At 40.8% G+C, this 21,949-nt stretch overlaps 1 protein-coding gene across 1 annotated transcript in view; it reads left to right on the plus strand.

Moving 5' to 3' along the window:
* LOC124112064 (corticotropin-releasing factor receptor 2-like) overlaps nucleotides 1-21,949 on the plus strand; it is a 38,329-nt gene that overhangs the window by 10,427 nt on the left and 5,953 nt on the right. The window contains exons 3-6 of the mRNA XM_048387266.1: nucleotides 425-510; nucleotides 7,250-7,388; nucleotides 8,450-8,491; nucleotides 9,411-9,524. Of these exons, the coding sequence (XP_048243223.1) occupies nucleotides 425-510; nucleotides 7,250-7,388; nucleotides 8,450-8,491; nucleotides 9,411-9,524 (381 nt within the window). The remainder of the gene's footprint in view (nucleotides 1-424; nucleotides 511-7,249; nucleotides 7,389-8,449; nucleotides 8,492-9,410; nucleotides 9,525-21,949) is intronic.

Here is a 21,949-nt window from a genome sequence, read left to right on the forward strand (position 1 = left end):
CATAACTATTTGCTCTAGTTTAGAAAAAAACACTTAATTATAGCACATCGTGTCGCTGAAGCGTTCAGAATGGGTATCTGTTGTTTAACGCCGCTTTGAATACTATCCCCGTTATGTCACGACGTGACAGATTAATGTGGGAGAAAAGCCAGATGTGATTCAGGTCTCAGAAACAAATGACGATAAATTATATTGTTTGTTTTTTCAGACCTCAAGATGACCTTAATCTGTATAAATTCTGAAGTTTTCTAAAAATGTCTTAAACCTCGCAGAGGCTAATTAAATTTTAACTTTCTCCTCAAACGTTTTAGGAAAACACTTGAGACAGATTATTGTGTTCTTTTCTTGTTGTAACAGGCTGAAAGGAAATCAATCTGTTGACGAATCTGTACAATCTAAAATGCCGGTCGGTTTTTCGTTTCAGATCAATCTTGCTTTCTTGATCAACATTATTCGAGTGTTGATAACAAAGTTACGGGCGCACAACACTATAGAATCCAGACGGATAAGGTTAGTCATCATCATTTTTGTTGTTGTTGTTGTTGTTGTTGTTGTTGTTGTTGTTGTTGTAACGGGGCGGTCGGGTAGCCTAGTGGTTAAAGCGTTCGCTCGTCACGCCGAAGACCCGGGTTCGATTCCCGACATGGGTAAAATGTGTGAAGCCCATTTCTGGTTTCCCCCGCCGTGATATTGCTGGAATATTGCTAAAAGCGGCGTAAAATCAAACTCACTCACTCACTCACTGTTGTTGTAACAGTTTAACTCCTCGAGACTGCTCTAGACAAACCAATGGTTGCTATTATGAGCAGCCGCCAACGCTGTTGGGAAACGTCACACGCAATCAACCACGTCACAGAGTTTGTCCACCCAATCCATAAATTACCGCTTACAAAAAGCTTTGTTAGGGCAAACGCGAGTTGATCTGCACAATTACAAATTATTTACTTTTATCCTCGCGTTTTGGTATATTTGGGCTTGGAAAACACTAAGGCGAGATCCTATTTATCATCAAAAATCATTCTTCCAACTTTTTCTATTTGTAAACAGTAATAACCAGTGTCTTGAGTGTACGGTTTCAGTGGCAGGGATTAGTGATGTCATTTGATTGTGACGACATGGTACCGATGGCGTCACAGTGGTCTGCAAAATATTGTTCTGCAATTTCATAGACGCGATGCCAAGATACAACTGTGCTATGACGTCATAATGACGTTTGACGTCAACTTACTTCAGTGAAGAGCGCCATGTTTGATGTTTCTTACACATCTGTAAGTGAGAAACCCATTTAAGATAACTAGTATCAAACATATGTATGAGATCGATTTCCAAGCCCACGATTGGCTACTCCATGGTGATGACCGGCTGTGTCAGAAACAGATTACTGCACTCGTGTCTGTGAGATACCATTTATCTTACAACTCGTTGTTCCAAAGCGTATTTAACTCGCTTTCGCTCGTTAGATACATTTTGAAACAACTCGTTGAAAGACTATTGGAATCTGACAGACACTCGTGTAGTAATATCCACACCTCTGTAATAATATGAATTGACCCTTGTGAATTGCATTTCTGTCATCCGAAGATACTGTAGTTTAAAAAATAATGAAAAGTCAAAATGGGATATTTCACCCATAAGATCCCTTTAGTTATCTCACGGTTGGTCACATGTAGCTAGCATATCCCTTGTGACACCAATCTTTTAGTGTATTTTTTAAACAAGTAAAGTTTGGTTTTCAATATTGTAGTTTATGTATGGAATCAAGTCACAAAAACGCAACTGCCACAGAAAAGCATGCATTCCATGCAAAAGTTGACTTTTATGCAAGCCCCATGCATTTCACTACCCAGGAATGGGTATAAAAACATGTATGTTAACGGGATTCCATAGGCATTCTTTAGCATCGTGCTGACAACAACCACTCAGAAAAACAACAAAATTACGCAATTATTCAACATTACGAAATGCCACGCCTGTCCGAAAATGAGCGTCTTTGCATTAAATCTTGTCGAAGGAACTTTTGTTGTTCAGTATATTTAGACAGGCTGATGTGCTTGCACAGGGCAGGATTAATATCAATAATATAAAGTTAACAAGATAACGAGGCGACCAATATAAAAGGTTATTTTTGCTACGTTGCTCCCAGCAAGAGGCTAAAAAGTTGAATTGATATTCAGAAACGACGTCGGTCAATACCTCCATAAATGTCATCTGTTACTTGATATATACAAGACAAAATTGCGCCAAATAGATCAATACAACAAACTATAGGTTACGTATTAGTAATACAATCTTGATATTTCATCATTTATAACAATCCGTCTCAAGTGAATGAACTAAATCCCAGTGAAATTCGATTGACACGAATGAGTGAAATAAGTGCCCGCCAGTCACTCAAAGCATGTTTGATCTTTAGAAACAGAGCATTGACCGGTATCCGGTGGGATCATTGATTACAGAAATACATTGACAAAACCAGCATCAAATCAATAGCAGCCAATGGTCTGTTTATCAGAAGAGGGAGGAAATCCTTCTACAACAGAGGAAAGCACTCTGTTGTCAAATAAGGATGTTTTCACAAGTCTTCTTAATTGAACGGACCCTTCTACGAGGTTGCGAATGTAAGATGTAAAACCAGTCTTAATGCAACTTGCGATGTGATGTTTCCTAATCTGTCATAAGAGTATCAGAGTGTGTGAAAGGGCCATGCTGCTGCATGATAGCTATTTTCATTCTTTTTATAAATTCATTAAGAGATTCATTGGAAGCCAGGTGTATGCATGGTTAATGATGGCTTTAAAAGTCAATGATCCCATCAACAGGGTGAAAACTCGCATTTTTATGTTGCGTCATGAACGAAAAAAGAAATGATTGGAAATATTTTTTAGGATTTTATATTACAAATGGATTTTGTAGGTTTATTTAAAATAAATGTATTCGTCACTTCGAAGTGAGCCTGCGCAGATCGTTTTGCTGCTGAGTGTCAGAAACGCGTCACAAAGTTCAAAAAAAACGCTGTGTAGGAAAATGGGAACCACTTATGTCAAAATCTTTCTTTTGTGTTTTCCTGACGTATTAATTATTTTATTTCTACGTGTGTGTTAATAAAAACGACATAATCGCTGCTAAAAACATACTTGATTGCACGATTTCGACAAAATCTTGGGAATAGTGTTGATACCAGATGTTTGGTATCTGGCCCCACCGTTGGCACCGTCAAGAAGCGCATTTCAATGTAATCAGAAAGGATTGTAGTTGATGGGTTGAATTAATAACTAGTCCCAATATAATGGTATACCTTATTTGTTCTTAAGTCAAATATACAACCTTTTAGATACACAGACGAAACGTACGAATGTACTATTTAAAGGAAGGCATCGAACGATACTCATAGTCTAAATAGGCCTAAATTACGTCACAATGGAATTACTTTTCTGCACACAACAATGTTATAAGTACCCGTTTGAATTTTTGTGTACGACAGCATGAAAACGTGAGTCTCGCTGTGGGATTAAGCAACGCTTGAAATGAGCGTTTGATGACTACGTTGGGAGGCAGTGCTTGGAACTGGACTAAATAAGATATGTATGTGAGCGAGTGAGTATTTCCTTTATATTGCGTCGTGTCAGCTTAATGTGAGAGGAAAGCAGGTCTCAGACGTTTACCACTTTGGTGAAACCCACAAGCACTTGTATGGTGCTGACCAACCTAAAAACATAATCTGGGTGATCCGGAATTCGAACCCAAATTGTGTTGGTACGTTGTAGGCTTTCAGGAAATGCGGGACGACTTTGGAATGGTCAGTGGTCCAAACTTAACAATATAGAAGGTTTTGGTTTTGGTTTGGTTTGTTGTTTAACGCCGCACTCAGCAATATTCCAGCTATATGACAGCGGTCTGTAAATAATCGAGTTTGGACCAGACAATCCAGTGGTTGACATCATGAGCATCGATCCACGCAATTGGGATACGATGACATGCATCAACAAAGTCAGCGAGCCTGACGATACCGTCTGTCGCCTCTTACGACAAGCAGTTGCCTTTAACAGCAAGCATGGGTTGCTGAAGACCTTTTCTACTCCGGATCTTCACGGGTCCAACACAGAAGGCACCGAGCTACATTAACATACTTGTACAGCTATGGATGCTAATGAATGTCCCAATATATATACATGGCCATTTTCACACAGAAGGGAATAAATGTAGATGAAGATTGCTAACAAATCCTTTCCAGCACTCAACTCACTTGGCTTGAAAAGCCCGATCTCATAGGAAAAACAATACGTTTTTCATACTTGTATTTTTTAATTTATTGATTTTCGGTTTTCCATTTTTGATGAAACTCGATTTCTTCTGTGTGGTCACGTTCAGCTTGCCGGGAACTTCATAACCATGCATATAGGCTTTGTCCATACCCAATGCCGATATGCATACTATTAGATAAGATGTGAATGTTTGCTGGCGGTTCTGATCAAAGAACGTGCACGTTCAGCAAGCCACTTGCGGCATGTTAAAAGTGCACTATCAGTCGACGCTAAATTCTTGCACAAATTGGAGTTATTCTGAACTGTAGTCCTATTTCTTGTTAAATATTATTCGTAGGAGATCTGACGGCGAATGGTGGTGAATAACAGGCATGATTGATGCAGGAATGTCCTTCAAAACTGTTGGTCGTCAGCTCGGTAACCATTTGGCTATAAGCAGATTGTCATAGAAACATGCATAGTCCTAGGACTGTCCGAGGCCTGGATGGCCTCGGGTTTCGTCAGCAGGCAAAGATTGCGACCTGTCCGCTTGGTTAGGCGACAACCATTTGCCACAAACACCTGTCTGAAGGAGAACTGGGTGTGCAACATACAACTGTCATCACAGACATTGAGAAATCGACTGAAATCAGTTGGAGATCAAGGAGGGTGATGAAGTATCCTATCTTGTGAGTTCGTCATCGCAGGGACCGTTTTGGTTGGTTGGCTGGTTGGTTTGTTGTTTAATGCCGCACTCTGCAATATTCCAGCTATATGACGGCAGTCTGTAAATAATCGAGTCTGGACCAGACAATCCAGTGATTAATATCATGAGCATCGATTCACGCATTTGAGATCGATGACATGTACATGTATCAACCAAGTCAGCGAGCCTGAACACCCGATCCCGTTAGTCGCCTTTTACGACAAGCATAGTCGCCTTTTACGGCAAGTATGGGTTGCTGAAGACCTATTCTACCCCGGAATCTTCACGGGTCGGGGCCGTTTTGGCATGGTAGACGTTGGTGGAAGTTGGTGCTAGTTGTGTATCACAGACGGGAGTATGCGGGTCTAGCAGACAGAAACACGGCAAACAGGCCAATCGGGGACAGGAACAGGCGTCGGATCCGATCGTTGTACACATTTGATTACCACCCTCCACCAAACCCGTCTTCGTGGAAGAAAATTCGAGACCACACCATTCTTGTCAGGTTCCTTCAGTAGACGACCAATAACACCATTTCAGGTCTTTGAGCCACTGATTTGGGACCAGAGCACATGTTCACATGCAATACTCATGGCCAAATTAGCAGGGGGCGCTTATTGTTTTTCTACGTTTATGAAGTCGTACACGCAATCTTGCACTTAAAGAGCGACGCACAAAATAACAGAGGACGCTTAACATTTATATACCAGGTGTATACACCAAGCCGTGAGAGAGTCTGTTGTGTGTTTGTGTGTCCAAGTGTGTGTGAGTGTGTGTCGTGTGAGTGCGTGCGTGCGTGCGTGCGTGCGTGCGTGCGTTCGTGTGTGTGGTGCGAGCATGTGTGTGTGTGTGTGTGTGTGTGTGTGTGTGTGTGTGTGTGTGTGTGTGTGTGTGTGTGTGTGTGTGTGTGTGTGTGTGTGTCCAGTGAATGATATTATGAGCAGCAATCCACGTCGTCGGCCAAGTCAACGAAACGTCACCGCCCGATTTCTTTCATCGTCTTTTTAGACCAGCTAGGGACCAATACTAACCCCAAAGGGTTTACGAATGTGCACACTTCCTTTGAGAGTAATCTAAGATAAAACCCAATTTCTTTATTCATGAAAGGAAGCCGAAGAAGCCATCAAGGTGGTTTAGAGACTCGGGAAAATGCAAATCGAAACGGCTTGCACCAATGCCTGTGTGTAAAGAACTAATTTAGTCTTAATCACTTTCTACTTTTACGGACTTAATCTCATCAGCGATACGAGACGTTTATCCAGCAAATAATATTAACATCCCCCGCCCCTCCCTAAAACAAACCCATTAAATATAGATTTAACACAACTTTTTTCAATTCCACAAAATGTCCACATGTCTGTATATTTATGTGATTATAACGTCAATTAACACATGAATGCATAATTCATTCTAATACAATAAACTCATTTAATGAGTTAATAATATTAATGTTTCAGGCCAAATACATCAATAAATAAAAAATAAAAAAACCTTTTCATATCAATAAGAATTATCTGCCAAGAGCAGAGTCCATTGCAGAATTCCGACTCTATCATGATTATGTCTTCATGAATCACTATCAGATAGTGATAATACCATGAAATGATGAGTGTATCCTGCCCTGCCTGTGGCATCCTTCACAAACACACGCAAAGGCAAGTCAATTGTCCACCTGAAAAAAACCACGAGAAAATATGGTACAGGTCAAAATAAGGAATTGCATCTGACATCATTTTTGCCACTGATGCGTCAAATGTGAAACTGTCCTCCACATGTCTACCATAAATCTTTACTGAGGCCTTGAATGGTGTAACCTTGACCAAACAACCTTTAAGCAGGAAGCGTATGCCGCAGAATAAACCCAGATGTATGGCAGCTGTTTGTCCACTTTATTAATGATCTTGAAAATCTAAATTCTAACAAGATGTGTGCCGCCTCCGTGGTCTTGTGGTAGAGCGTCCGCCCGGAGAGCGGAAGGTCCGGGGTTCGATCCCCGGCCGCGTCATACCAAAAGACGTTAAAAGATGGTACTTGTTGTTACCTTGTCTGGCGCTCGACATTAAGGGGCTAAAACAAGGACTGGTCGGCTCGGAGTCAGTATACTGTGTCTGAGTGGGGGATTCATGTTAAACTGCGGCATGGTATCTCAGTGAGCTAGCACTATAAATCGGCATCAGTCCGGACTAGTACAAGCAGCCACAGACACACACGTGCATGCACGTCGCTATATAAGTGCAATAATCTTGGACGCGACGTTAAACCCAATTTCACCTCACCTAACAAGATGTATATTTTCTTTCAGAAAAGCCATCAAAGCAACAGTTGTGCTGTTCCCACTGTTAGGGATAACCAACTGTTTGTTTCTCGCTAAACCATCAGATGACAAGAGTGTGTTGATGGCGGTATATAGGGTAACCAACGCCATTCTACCAGCATGTCAGGTTAGTGATAAAGATTTGGATTTGAACTAATATCTGTTTTAATGATTTTTTAAATGCCTGGGCCCGTGTCCACGAAGCGATCTTAGCTGTAGTCGTGACACTAAGATCGCTTATGCGACGGCCTTTGTCCCACAAAGCAAGCGACCACAGCCCTTCGCTAAGACTCCATTTTAACGCCGCACCATGTCGAAACGCTGAGATTGGAGCGGATTTACATAGTGACTACTGTGAGTTGGGTTTCACGCGTTGAACAGTATTTCAGTTATATCAGCGTCTGAATATACCCTGGGATCAAAACCCTAAATGTTTCAGGTCTTTTGACGTTTACTTAAACCACTGATCATGATTGCTCAAACGTCAGCCATTTTGGAAAGCGATACATGATTATCTCCCTTTCTGTGTAGCATAAGTAGCGAGCCCTATTTGATCAAAGTGAGTGAGTTTTAACGTCAGATCTGCAATATTTCAGCGATATCGCGACGAGCTATTTAATTAAAACAATATGATATGATATGATATGATATGATATGAGTGAGTGAGTGAGTGAGTGAGTGAGTGAGTGAGTGAGTGAGTGAGTGAGTGAGTGAGTTGTGTTTAACGCGGCTTTTAACAGTATTCCAGTTATATCGCAGCGTGTCAGCTTAATGTGGGAGGAAAGCCTGAAGTGATGCAGGTCTCAGACGTTTACCACTTCGGTGAAACCCACGAGCACAGGTATGATGCTGACAAACCTAGAAACATAATCGGGGCGAACCGGGATTCGAACCCACAATCATAGGTTTCTGGCGTGCCCAAGGGACGTAACTCTGCACAGCGAATAGCGGCGCCTTAGACGACTGGGCCACCCGTGCCCCCTTGATATGATATGATATGATATGATATCGCTCGAGGTATGATATCCATACTTGGTCATATCCTGAGAGTGCAATGAAGTTGAGCACACAATTCACAGATGTTTTTTGGCTGCTAATGCTTAGAACAATATGTAACGATAATACGTTTTATTGATGAGGAACTGATAACATGTTTTATATTTAACACATAGATATTGTATTTTGCAGGGAATCTTTGTGACGGTTTTATACTGCTTTATGAATACGGAGGTAAGAATATGCTACTTCATAAAAAACCCATATATTTAAGTACCCCGAAATTGAACTAGTATTTGAAATAATATCCTTTATGCTCCATTCTTTTTTTCAATTCGTGTATGAATGACGTGGTCCGTTCACTGGGAGCATCCCACCAAAGGACGTTAAAATATTATACTTGTTGTTACCCTGCCTGTGCTCTGCATTAAGGGACTAAAACAAGGACTGGTCGGCTCGGAGTCAGTATACTGTGTTTGAGTGGGGTTTCCATGTTAAACTGCGGCATGGTATGACAGTGGGCTAACATTTATAAAAGGACATACGTCCCGACGAGTACAAGCAGCCACACACACGTGCATACACACTTTTAAACACCATTCCACATACCCTCATAGGCCTACAGGCTTTCTACAATACTTCTTCTGATCTTCCATAATTCCGGTTATGTGCCACGATTACAATAAATTAAAGACGCCTGAGTATCATATTGTATCACCTCAATATTAAACTTAACATGTTTTTTTAAGGATGTTTTTCTTGGCTCATTCAACACTCCACATTACATGTTTATACCAGAAGTATGGAAGAACAGTTATTTCACATATTTAAAACATTCGATTTCATGTCTGTCGTAAAATTGAATATTTTGCCTAAAGTGGCGTAAAGGTTTACGCAATCAGATAATAATTAATAATCATTGACCCAGATTGACAACAAAAAACATAGATATTTATGTATATATTGTTAAAATAAATCTTTAAAATGCTTTACCGGTTTAAAACAGTTATGGGATCGATGTTTCTTTTATCAGTGATCCATTCATATAATTGTCACGCTATTTGGCCTTTCACGCCAAATAGAATCTCTTTCAGTGGATAATCGAGACTGGATATGCTCTGGCCTTGACGTTTTATATTATAACCTGTTCCAGGTTCAGAGTGTCATAAGGAAGAAGTGGAACCGGTTTCGGATCAACAGGGCTATGAATTCCAGGACGAGGCGGCGAAGTTCAAGGACGTCATCCTTCTTCTTGTCCCAAAGCGAGGTAGTCTTCATGGTTTCGTTTCGGAAGAAAAAAGTCTGGAGTAAGCGGTCACGCCCTCGTCCCTGTGATTACACAATTCCTGAAATTGACAACAGCATGCAATGCACGTGTTTATGCGATGACAAGGACTGTCAGGGATGCTCAGGGAACCCCAATTTTGATTAACAAAATTAACGTAAAGGCTGGTGCATGTGGGACAATCATTTTTTTGTAGAGTTTATGTTTTTTATTTTCACAAAGCCAGGATCGTGGCAGCAGGTGCCCTTGTTGCCTTTGAAGTGCATATCAAAGGAGAAGAGCCTTTTGTTCATCTGTTGTTAAAGTAGTTCCGGACCTGCGCAGTACCCTCTCCTGCTTCGTAGGCGGTAACCATGGTGAGTGCGTACAGCAATGTCAGAACCAGTTTGGGTCTCTAGCTATGGCTGCATGGGAAGTGTAGATGCCCTGCTTTGCATGGCTTTTGTAGGCGTTAAGTTACAAGCGACCGTCATCTCGAAACATTGTTTATCTCGAAATACACTTGTATCTTCTCCCGGTAATGGCATTTTTCTATTTCGAACCGTATTCTACCTCGACATATACCAACTGATGGCCATGTTTATGTTATTTTTTATTTTCAATTTTTGGATTTTCGAAGTCAACGAAGTTCATATTTTCCTCTTTTTTAAGTGTGGATATCTCGAAGTTCCCAATTTGGTTCCATTAATTTCGAGATAGCGGGCTCACTGTGCAAATATTGCACATGAACGTCACTGGTCTTTGTTTTGAGGTGAATTGTTTCTGAGCTTTTTGTCAACATTAATGACATCAACTATTTGTATTATTTTTTTTACAATGTGGATAACCTTTTTCAATACCCAAATGCATCATATGTGGTCTTTTTCGATTGTGTGGATTCAGATTTGTCTTGTATTGATTCTTCACGTTTTTTACGATCGACTTAATGCACTATTATTTAAGAAGTTCCAAAGCAAACACAGATGTTATCTTTTGTGCGATTTGTTCTAAGTGTATTACCTTATGTCTTGGTTGTCGGTGTTGCTTGAAGTACACAAGACGTATGTAGCCTTTGTTGCTCAACATCTATGGTTTGTTTCATGCTTTGATCTGTTTGAGAAATGACTCCACCATACTTCCTTCAAGTCCGTGTTATTGCTGATTACGTAAATATTCTAACCCCCGAGTGCTCTCTCTCATCTTGGTACTGATGCTAGTGATCCTAACGGGTGAGATGATGAAAAAACATTTGTCACTTAAGGGTAACGTTTGATGTTCTCATATTACACACACAACATTGAGGGTAACATACGTTCGGTGGTATTTAGCGATATAAATGTTGATAAGTACAGATGTAAATAAACGCATGGTATGTTAAAAAAGTATGTTATTTCCAACTAAAAATAGAATTAATGTTGAACTGATTATCAACTATCCATTTATATATATCTTAACCGCTGTTTTGCTTCTTTCGCAATAATTTATTGATTATATTTTAGTTGATGATGGAGATCGGTTATTTTCGTTTTTTTATACTTACAAACATATGTACAGACAGACCCATTAATAAGTCCATCGAAAATATATCGTGTAATCCCGTTTAAGACTCTAATGTCGATATAGACTATAATTCAAAACTCCTAGTATTGAGGTGTCAGTGTATATGTATATATAAGTTTTCCAACTGCTATATCTCAACTTATCGATATACAGAGTGAAGGATTTGCGGGTTCACTTCGACGTTATATATTTTGGCGTTCAGGACATGAAGAATACTTGATAACTGCATCATTATTATCTGTCAACATCATTGCTGTACTCGTGGTTTTACCAAAGTGTTAAACTTTGAGAGAAGGCGTGTGAAATATAGTGTCTAAAACGATGTTAAAACTCACTCACTCATTCACGCAGTTATGGTTAACGTTTGATCGACGTGTCCTGGCTTCTGTTAGTCTCTTCATCATCTGACTTAGAAGGTGATGTAGCAAAAATAAAGATCATCTTTTAAGTTTCCTGTCTTCAAATTTTAACAGATTCTAAAAAATCAGCACGATTACGTTTGTAGGTTTGTTAGGGTTAAACCCGTGTTTGTGGGTTTCATTAAAGTTGTAAACGTCTGAGACCTGAATCGCATTAGGTTTTCCCTCCACATTAAGCTGGCACGACGTGGTATAACTGGAATACTGTTCAAAGAGGCGCTAAATCCAACTCATTCACTCAATCGATGAAATTACCGTTATATATACTTAACGTGATATCAAAACTTTCAACATTTAAAGTTGTGACAGAGAGAAGAAGGGGTTTGATGACTCAAACATTCAGATATAATGACATAAGTAATAATGTAGGGTACTTATATTTCCCCACCCTCTACACACTCGGTGCGACCCGTGAAGATCCGGGGCAGAATAGGTCTTCAGCAACCAAAGCAAAGGCGACTATGCTTGTCGTAAGCTGCGACTAACGGGATCGGGTGGTCAGGCTCGCTGATTTGTTTGATACATGTCATCGTATCCCATTTCCGTGGATTGATCATGATATCGATCACTGGATTGTCTGGTCCAGATTCTATTATTTACAGACCGCTGTCATATAGCTGGAATATTGCTGAGTGGGCGTTAAACAACAAACCAAACCAAAACCAAAACCTTCTATATTGTTAAGTTTGGACCACTGGCCATTCCAAAGTTGTCCCGCATTTCCTGAAAGCCTACAACGTACCAACACAATTTGGGTTCGATTTCCGGATCACCCAGATTATGTTTTTAGTTTGGTCAGCACCATACCATCGGTGATTTACAGACCACCGTTATATAACGGGAATATTGCTGAGTGCGACTTTAAACAGCAAACAAACACGCTGTGCATGCTTAAAGTGCTAACATTATGACCCCGGTCATTCGATCAGTGAGTGCTTGATTTTCATTCTCACGCAGATATCACGCAGTGACGTGGAGAGGTTCTGCAATTTACCCACATCGTCTTATCAGTTTTCCTCAAATGTTCGAATGAGTTTATGTTCATGTTTTTGACCTAACTTTGGGAAATGACATGCGGGATATTGCCTTTCAATCCGGCATCATTTTTTTTGCTCTGATACAAAACATCCCTGACAAACAATTCTCAGCTTGTATTTGGTATTAAATACACTACTAACCCTCCCTACTGCTGCTTTGCATATATTGACCTCTTGCGATTTGCATACCTTGATCTATGGCTATTTGCATATCTTGACCATTGGGAATTTGCATATCTGGTCCTGTGACGATTTGCATTATCTTGACCCATGACGATTTGCATATATCTTGACTTATAGCAATTTGCATATCTGGACCAGTTAAGATTTGTATATCTTGCCATGTGACCATTTTAATTAAATTAAATGATTTAGTTTAATTAAATATACCTTCACTCATATTCATTAGATAGTTATATTTGATCTTTGCATCAATCAGTTTGCTACGCTGATTTGAATGTAAAATTTACACTTTATTGTAATATGATTGATTGTCCTTTATATCGTACAGAGATACGATATATATATATATATATATATATATATATATATATATATATATATATATATGTATATATATATATATATATATATAAACTAGTGTCCAAAAGAAACGATACCAACTTATTTTCAAAATTGTTTTTTACTAAGTGAATTGTCAAGTATGAAAACATACCAATTCGTATTGCACATCCCAAACACAGCATAGTCGATAAAAAATACCGGGAACACGTGATCACTTCCGGGAAAAAACGTAAATTTCGTGAAAGTGACATTTCCCTCTCTAGCATGTTCTGCACGTGCAGAAAAACTGTATAAAACGGCTGATCAGACACGTTGATATGAGAAACAAAAAGAACACACGTTTGACAGCCATCGAGAGAGAGAGAGCCGTTGGAATGGTCCAACAAGGAGCGTCACACGTCGACGTCGCCAGAAGGTTGGGCTGCGCACGCATCACTATCACCAGGTTGATGCAGCGGTTACGTCAGACAGGTCAGACGTCAGACAGGCCCAGGAGTGGAAGACCACGAGTAACCACGCCCCGTGAAGATCGTTACATCCGGGTATTACACCTGAGGAACCGCACCGTAACAGCGACGTGCACGGCGGCTACAGCACTGGGACACAGGATCAGTCGACAGACCGTCTACAGGAGACTACGGCATTATGGTATCCGGCCACGTCATCCCTACCGCGGACCGCTCCTGACGCATCGACACCGGAACAACAGACTGATCTGGGCCAGGCGAGTTCGACGTTGGCAACGGCGGGACTGGGCACGTGTTATGTTCTCTGATGAGAGCAGATTCCTCATCTTCAGAAACGATGGACGGCAGCTTGTATACCGACGATTTGGTGAACGTTTGGCGCCTAACTGTATCCAACAGGTCCGGCCGTTTGGAGGTGGAGGGTTAATGGTTTGGGGTGGCATATGTGGTGACGTCAAAACGATGCTTGTCGTAATTCGTGGAAACCTGACTGCACAGCGTTATCTTGATGACATCCTACGGCCTGTTGTGGTGCCCTTTATTCAGCAACAGCCTCGTGGACTCCTTTTCCAACATGACAATACAAGGCCACACACAGCAAGATTGACACAGAACTTCCTTGCTAACGCCAACGTACAGGTTTTGCCATGGCCCGCATGTTCACCGGACATGAATCCCATCGAGCACTTATGGGACCACCTCGATCGGCAAATCCGACGTCGCCGTGTGCCTCCAGTCAACGTCCAGGACTTGGAACGATGTCTCCTCGAGGAATGGCAACGCATCACTCCCAACGTCATCAGACGTGTGACGTCATCAGTCCGTAGGCGTGTTCTGGCATGTATTGATGCTCACGGTGGACATACCCGCTACTGACTTGACTTTGAGACGTGTGGTGTGACATTTCCCGTTGTTTCTGTGATCAGTGCTCTAACGAAATGTTCATTTTTCGACCCCACCCATCTTTAAAGGCTTGTCATATTGGTTGTACAGATTTTATTGAAATAAATTTTTTGTACAGATGTTGTGAAAGGATTTCTCAAAAGCATAACACCAATCCTAAACTTCTGCATTGTTTAGTTTTTCTTTTATGTCGTTGCAAACAGGTGGTATCGTTTCTTTTGGACACTAGTTTATATATTTATTTATTTATTTATTTATTTATTTATTTATTTATTTATTTATTTATTTCTGTGTATTATATTCAGGAAATAGCATACCGTGTGCTTTTTAATTATTTTTAACCAGGTTACGTCACCGCACTAAATCGAATTTGGAACTGTAGCTCATGACAAAATGTTTAGGTTCTACACTGAACGTCACCATTATTGCGTCTCGTAGTCAAGCAAACAGTTTGCCCAAAATATATATTCTACATTGTGGAAGTCGGAACACTTCAGTTTTAACGAATAATTGTACATAATATTATTTAAGGATTGACTCTGTAAAAGCCGATGTGCAAACTGTATGAATCCGCGAAGAATTCGGTTAAAACAGAGACAGTATTGATTGTGTTGAAATATTGCGCAGTGTCAGAGGAACCATGGTCACGTCATCACCATAGTTCCAGCCCACTTCATCACCCTTCTCGTGACCAGGTTCTCACTGACTTTGACATCACGAACTACTTTTGAAAGCTGATGCCAAGTAGAGACTTGATTTTGAAAGGGCAAAGACCAGTAGGTATGGTATGCTGAGACACACAGATTATTGGTTAAAAAGAACACCAGAGATGAAACCATTAGAACATAAGCGCCCGTGTGGACAAGGCTCTTGTACTGTTTCCCCACGACTAAGGCTCTATGGCACTTAACGAGGTGAGGGGGGAAGGAGTAGGCCATGATAATGGGTTAATGCCAGTTTAACAGTGTGTAAAGAAAAGCTTGACTTCATAGCTAAGAGGAAGGTCGTTATCAGTTATGTGTGACAACAAGCATCATGGAGCTATCACCAAGACAGGATACAGCTCTGGGGCTAATGAACGATCCAATGTCTTCGGTATTTTGTGTTTTCTTGTAAAGTAGGTAACACCAAACCGGTATCAAATCGATAATATCGTTATTCCGATAAAGTGGTATGGAGTGTTGTTTTGAGAGTAGGTTCGTGTTTTGCAGTTCAGGGTTCTTGTATCAGCGTGCCAATAGATCGCTAATAATTATAATAGCACAGCTCAGTACGTTCCGGAGCCTTACGGGAACACATTATAATTTGTGTATTATATCATTTAGTTATTAATGTCTGTCAATCAAATAAACCGGGCAACCACATGCGAAACAGGCTAACACGTCTCGTGGGTGCCAATTTCTGGTGTCCCCCGCCGTGATATTGCTGGAATAGTGCTAAACGCGGCGTAAAACCATACTCACTGACTCTCGTGGATGGTATGAATAAAGAATTTAACCTTGGGATTCTGAAACTGAATTGGAAGTCATCAAACTGAATGACAAGGAATGTTGTGGTGACCTTCTAAATAACAAATGATTATTACGTATTTTTTACATTCAACGGGTTGGATAATATATGTGTTTCTTGTCGGCACACTAACATTCCAAAGGGTACACCTACCATCTTTGTGAAAGAACTGTGCACCCAGGGACACAACAGCCACAAACAGGAGCGTAGGGTGGAATAGGTCTTCAGCAACCCATGCTTCTCGTAAAAGTTGACAATGCTTGACGTTAAAGGCGACTAACGGGATCGGGTGGTCAGGCTCGCTGACTTGGTTGATGCATGTCATCGATCCCAATTGCGTGGATCGATGTTCATGATGTCAATCCCTGGATTGTCTGGTCCAAACTCGATTATTTTCAGACCGCCTTCATATAGCTGGAATATTGCTCAGTGCGGTGTTAAACAACAAACAAACGAAACAAACCAACAGACAACATCTGTGCTTGCTCATAACACTTACAATCATTATCACCATCAACAGTTCAAGTCTACGTTCTCAACTCACTGGGGAGTATGCACATACCTATTTAGCGCTAGGTTTCTTCTCATACTACCGGGTACCCATTCGCTGCTGAATGAACTGAGGCCAACTTCGGACACGGTCACTTGCTCCAGCAGCCACCAACTGTCACATAACCTGTGTTTGCGTGTAGATAATACAGGCGATATCTCAGTACGAGCATACCTATTGACATTTGATAGGATCTGTTTTCGCCACTGTTAACAATGTCTGGCAGACACTCTTTATTAGCCCTCACCCCATGACACCGACGTGTGAATGAATACGTTTAGAAATAGAATACATCATGCTGTTTTCTTCGCAGACCAAGGCCAAAACTAAATACCCTACATACCAGTTAAATACACGGGGATAGGGGCGACAGACAGGTAAGTCGTTAATGACAGGTCCTGCTAATGGGGTTTACGCCAATGCCGATGTCTCGTTGAGTACAGCTGCGTATTCACAGACTAAAGACGTTATTGCCGCCGTTTAAGTGCTATAAAACATCAGTTTATTCACAGGGGCCGGAGATAGATTTATATGTCCCTGTTAATGGTTCAAGTGTGAAAATGATTTAAACGTCTATATGAACCAATTACGATCGCTGGGATCAGCAGCACTTGATTCCATCACGAAGACCCGTGGAGATTCCGGACTAGAATTGCTCTCCACCAACCAATGTTTGTCGTAAGAGGCGACTAACGGGATCACCGTATCCCAATGGCGTAGATCGATGCTCATGATGTCAATCACTGGATTGTCTGGCCCAGACTCGATTATTTAACAGCCACAAAGAAATAACCATGAATAGAAGCGTTTACTGTGAATGTATGATGTACCCTATTACGATATAGAAAAGTAATTCGAAATTAACAAATCGTTTCTATGGCCCTCGCCATTTAAAATAGAATCACGAAATATCGATGATTAATTAACGAAGATAACTGCATGTGTGCTAATACTTATATAGCGAACAAAAACATTCCACCGATAAGGAATGTAACTAAGAGTGATGCCAAAAATTGCAAAGTGTGCTTTTCAATAAATAAAAACTCATACTAATTAGAAATCTCTGGTATTTCAGTGGGATAGCACTTTTAAAAACAGTATTAGTCCGGACTTGTACAAACAGCGACACACACACACACACACACACACGCACGCACGCACGCACGCACGCACGCACGCACGCACGCACGCACACACACACAGTCACACACACACACTCGTGCATGCACGTCGTTATGTAAGTGCAATAATCTTGGACGCGACGTTAAACCCCATTTCACCTCACCTCACTTCAGTGGGCTAGCACTATAAAATCGCCATTACCCTTACCCATTACCCTCACTCACTCACTCACTCACTCACTCACTCACTCACTCACTCACTCACTCACCCACCCACCCACCCACTCACTCACTCACTCACTCACTCACCCACTCACTCACTCACCCATCCACTCACTAACTCACTCACTCACTCACCCACTCACTCACCCACCCATCCACTCACTAACTCACTCACACACTCACACACTCACTCACTCACTCACTCACTCACTCGCTCACTCGCTCACTCACTCACTCACTCACTGACTCACTCACCCACCCACCCACCCACCCACCCACTCACTCACTCACTCACTCACTCACTCACTCACTCACTCACGCCGTGCTATAACTGCAATTATTTATTTATCTAAACTTCCGTTATCTGAAGAGTCCCAATGGCTCCTCGCTGAATTTACAGGTTGATAGTATTCATCCAGTGATAACACTCTGATTGACTCGGATGCGAAAGATGCATAACTTACGGTTCACACTCTGGTAGAGTACCAAATTTCAGGCATAGGCTACATGAATATAACATCACTGCTGTCTGAGATCCGTCTAAAGCAAATCCACCTTTCAGTCCCTGTCAGCAACTGTGATGTGTGTCACTGTAACTCTGAAGGTCAATTTTCCATTCCATAGTTCCATGAATAAGAAACAACGTCACTACCACATGGTCGAACAATCTGTCTGGACTCCCAGAATTCTTGACCACATAATTGGTCCCCAGCCCAAGCCCAATTTCCCCCTCCCAGGTCCCAATCGGCACATCCATCTGATTAAAACCAAGTTTGGACGAGCGGTAACACGTTTGTCGTTGTGTGAAATACGCCTTCATTAACTGACTGTGTGCTCGTTGGAATCCCACCGTGGTTATTCCACTGGCAGAACTTGTTAATGATGATGTTGTTGTTGCATACAAAGCATGTCTCGACGTTGGTATGTAGTTGCGAGATGTTATGTTGAGATGAAGTATTACAGCAGTTTCAATTGGACAGACTACTGTATCAATGGTACAGACAGTACCAATGGTCACCAGCAACCTCTGTTGGTCTTAAGAGTGTGTGAGTGAGTTGGGTTTAACGCCGCTGTTAACAGTATTCCAGTTATATCGCGGCGTGTCAGCTTAATGTGGGAGGAAAGCCCGAAGTGATGTAGGTCTCAGACGTTTGCCACTTCGGTGAAACCCACGAGCACGGGTATGGTGCTGACAAACCTAGAAACATTATCGGGGCGCACCGGGATTCGAACCCACAATCATAGGTTTCTGGCGTGCCTAAGGGACGCAACTCTGCACAGCAAATAGCGGCGCCTTAGACGACTTGGCCACCTGTGCCCCGTTGGTCTGAAGAGACGACTTTAGTGGTGGTCGGGCTCGGTGGATAGGTTGATGGCGTGTCGTTGATCATAATATCGATCACTGGGTTGTCTGGAGCGGCCTCAATTATTTACAAGCCGCTTCATATAGTTGGAATATTGAATGTAGCGTTAAACAAACAATCAACAACAAAAAACACAAATAGGAGAGGCGGAGTTCATAACGATATTGTGTTATGGCATATTATATGTGCGTCACATATCATCCATCAGATGGATATACGGATAGTTCCGTTAGTTTTTCCGTTAGTTTTATATGAAATATGACTTGCCGAGGAGTTTAAACAAGATTCGACAAGTATTGACAGATGAAACGACGAGTGGGAGTTGTTTATCGTATAAAAAAATAATCAGGGAGAGTAAACCATGAAGGGGCGAGTGGTTTATTCTCCCTGCAGTGTTTTATCGTACGATCACGACTCCCGCTCGTCGTTTATTTCTTATAAAAGATATCAACATGACGTACTGCAAGATGACCACTTACAAGACACTTCCCTCTCCAAAAAAATAAACCGTCGTCCAATATGTGACGTCATCAGGTTGCGAGCGTATATTCGAAACTCCATAAATGACGTCACGATAGAAGCATGTTTTATCGTGAAATAAACCACGCTTCGTTCCTCATTGTTCTTTGCGATTTATTGCGTACCTATCGTCTGATATCAAACGACACTCGGCTATTGTTCTATATTTCATCCAAAATTTTTCTCCGTACTGAACAGTAATAATTTGTGTCTTGAGTGTAAGAAGTACAGCTAACTAACTAGCTATAGCTTCAGTGGCAGAGAGGTGAGTGATGACATTTGATTGTGACGTCATTGTGACGTCATCAGTGACTATGACGTCACAATCAAATGTCATAGTTACTGATGACGTCACAATGACGCCACAATGCCCTCCAAAGCAGTGATGCAATTTCTCCTTTGGGAGGCATTTTGTGATTCAAGAACCGCATACCCATAATGATCGTTATAAGTAAAAATATTTTAGAACAGACAAGGAAAAACAAAATCAGTGTAGTCAAACATGGCCAAGGGTGACAGTACTCGGGAACATCGTCCATGAAAGCTTCAGAGGTTCAGTTCAATTTGTCAAAAATGAAAGCAAATACCATCTGAAGTTAACTGAGAAAACAATATGTGAAATGCTTGACTTCCTTACAGATAACATTTATGTAATATCTGGGAGCAAGACATTTAGGCAAGAAGTAGCCATTCCCTTTGGCAATAAGCCTTCTTACTGATCTATTTCTTTATGAATGTGAATCAGAATTTCTGTTTGGATTGGCAAAGTCGAAAGAAGGTACTTTGGCCAAGAAGTTTGAAAACAAACTCTGAAATTGATGTCCAACGTTTCTAAAAACATGAATACAGATTCTGCATCCACTCGACATGAAGAAGCGTACCATTTGCAATCAGTATAATCGGGAGGAAATAGTCCCCGAAAATTCTTTTAAAAAAATATTAATGCTCAAGACTGTTGAACAAAATCGCCTGTCAAAAAAGACATTGCTGCAAGGTGTTTTTCATTAATAAAAATTCAGACTCATAGTTTTAAATAATAAAATATCTGGTTTTGTAGCTGAAGCTGAAAAAGTCTTATCTCGATACAAAATCCAACCACCACCCCACCCCGAACCCTACCACCCAGAATATCAAATGGTCCCTCAGTCGCTCTCATGGCAAGCAATACATCGCTGGACCCTTTCCGCGAAACAACCCCAGCGCTTCGACAAACGTAGTGTAAGCTTAGTTAAAGTATGGGACTTACGATCACCTTAGCGCCAAGATTTCGTGGCTGTAGCTTAATAAATATCTAATCTCGATTGAAAATACCAGCCTCGGTCTTCTGTTTGGGTTTAATAATTAATTTGAGAGTTAAAGAAGGGTACATACACAAGTCAATTAAATTCATCGAACTTAGACAAAACGTGCTTCGTAAACATTCTTATATCGCTATCTTATTGTACTCAAAGATAAGGGTTGTGACAGGCGATGTAAAAAATAACCATTGACGTATGGACGGAATCCCCTTTTTCCCGAAAGTTCATGAAAAAAAACACAATCAAAAATTAAAATAAATATTCATTTAGTTAGATTTTATCTTCATTTTTCCGACCGCTTTATTGAGAATTGATTAAAACAACAGATAAATCTAAAACTTTTACAATCATTTACATGTATTCCTAAACCTTTTACGTAATAATTGATTAAATGCATCATTTGTTATCTTTGGCTTCTGCAAACACTAAACGGAGCCTTTTCCAACACGAGTATTCTATTCATGTCACTGTAAATATCATAAGCATCCTGCACTGGCAGAATAAACATATGTTTCCTAGTAAAATCAGCAATCAACTTGTAAAGCGATTTAATATTCAATTTCGACCTAACGAAACACATTAGTTAGCAAAACATCCACAAACGATAAACTATTTTTTAAAAGTATAAAAATTGTTTCCAAATGTCAGATAAATGTATATACTTAAAAACGTTGCTATTAAAGTAGTTATTCTCTGTCAGAATTCCACATCGTAATTAATATATATAACTCACTTTATAATGGAGGACCAGGACAGCTCCTTGTCTTATACCCACAGAAGCGTGGATAATCGAATTGCATTGCCAGACCCCCAAATTCTTCATAAATGCAATAATGGTTCCTGGTAATGCATCGTCCTACGAAAGATCCTCTTGGTTTTGTTTTAACGTTATTCTCATTCATCAGTCTGAAGCCTTCCTTATGCAATTTATTCC

Source organism: Haliotis rufescens, unplaced genomic scaffold (assembly GCF_023055435.1).
Source record: "Haliotis rufescens isolate VD_foot unplaced genomic scaffold, xgHalRufe1.0.p SCAF_69, whole genome shotgun sequence".
Classification (NCBI taxonomy): Eukaryota; Metazoa; Mollusca; class Gastropoda; order Lepetellida; family Haliotidae; genus Haliotis; species Haliotis rufescens.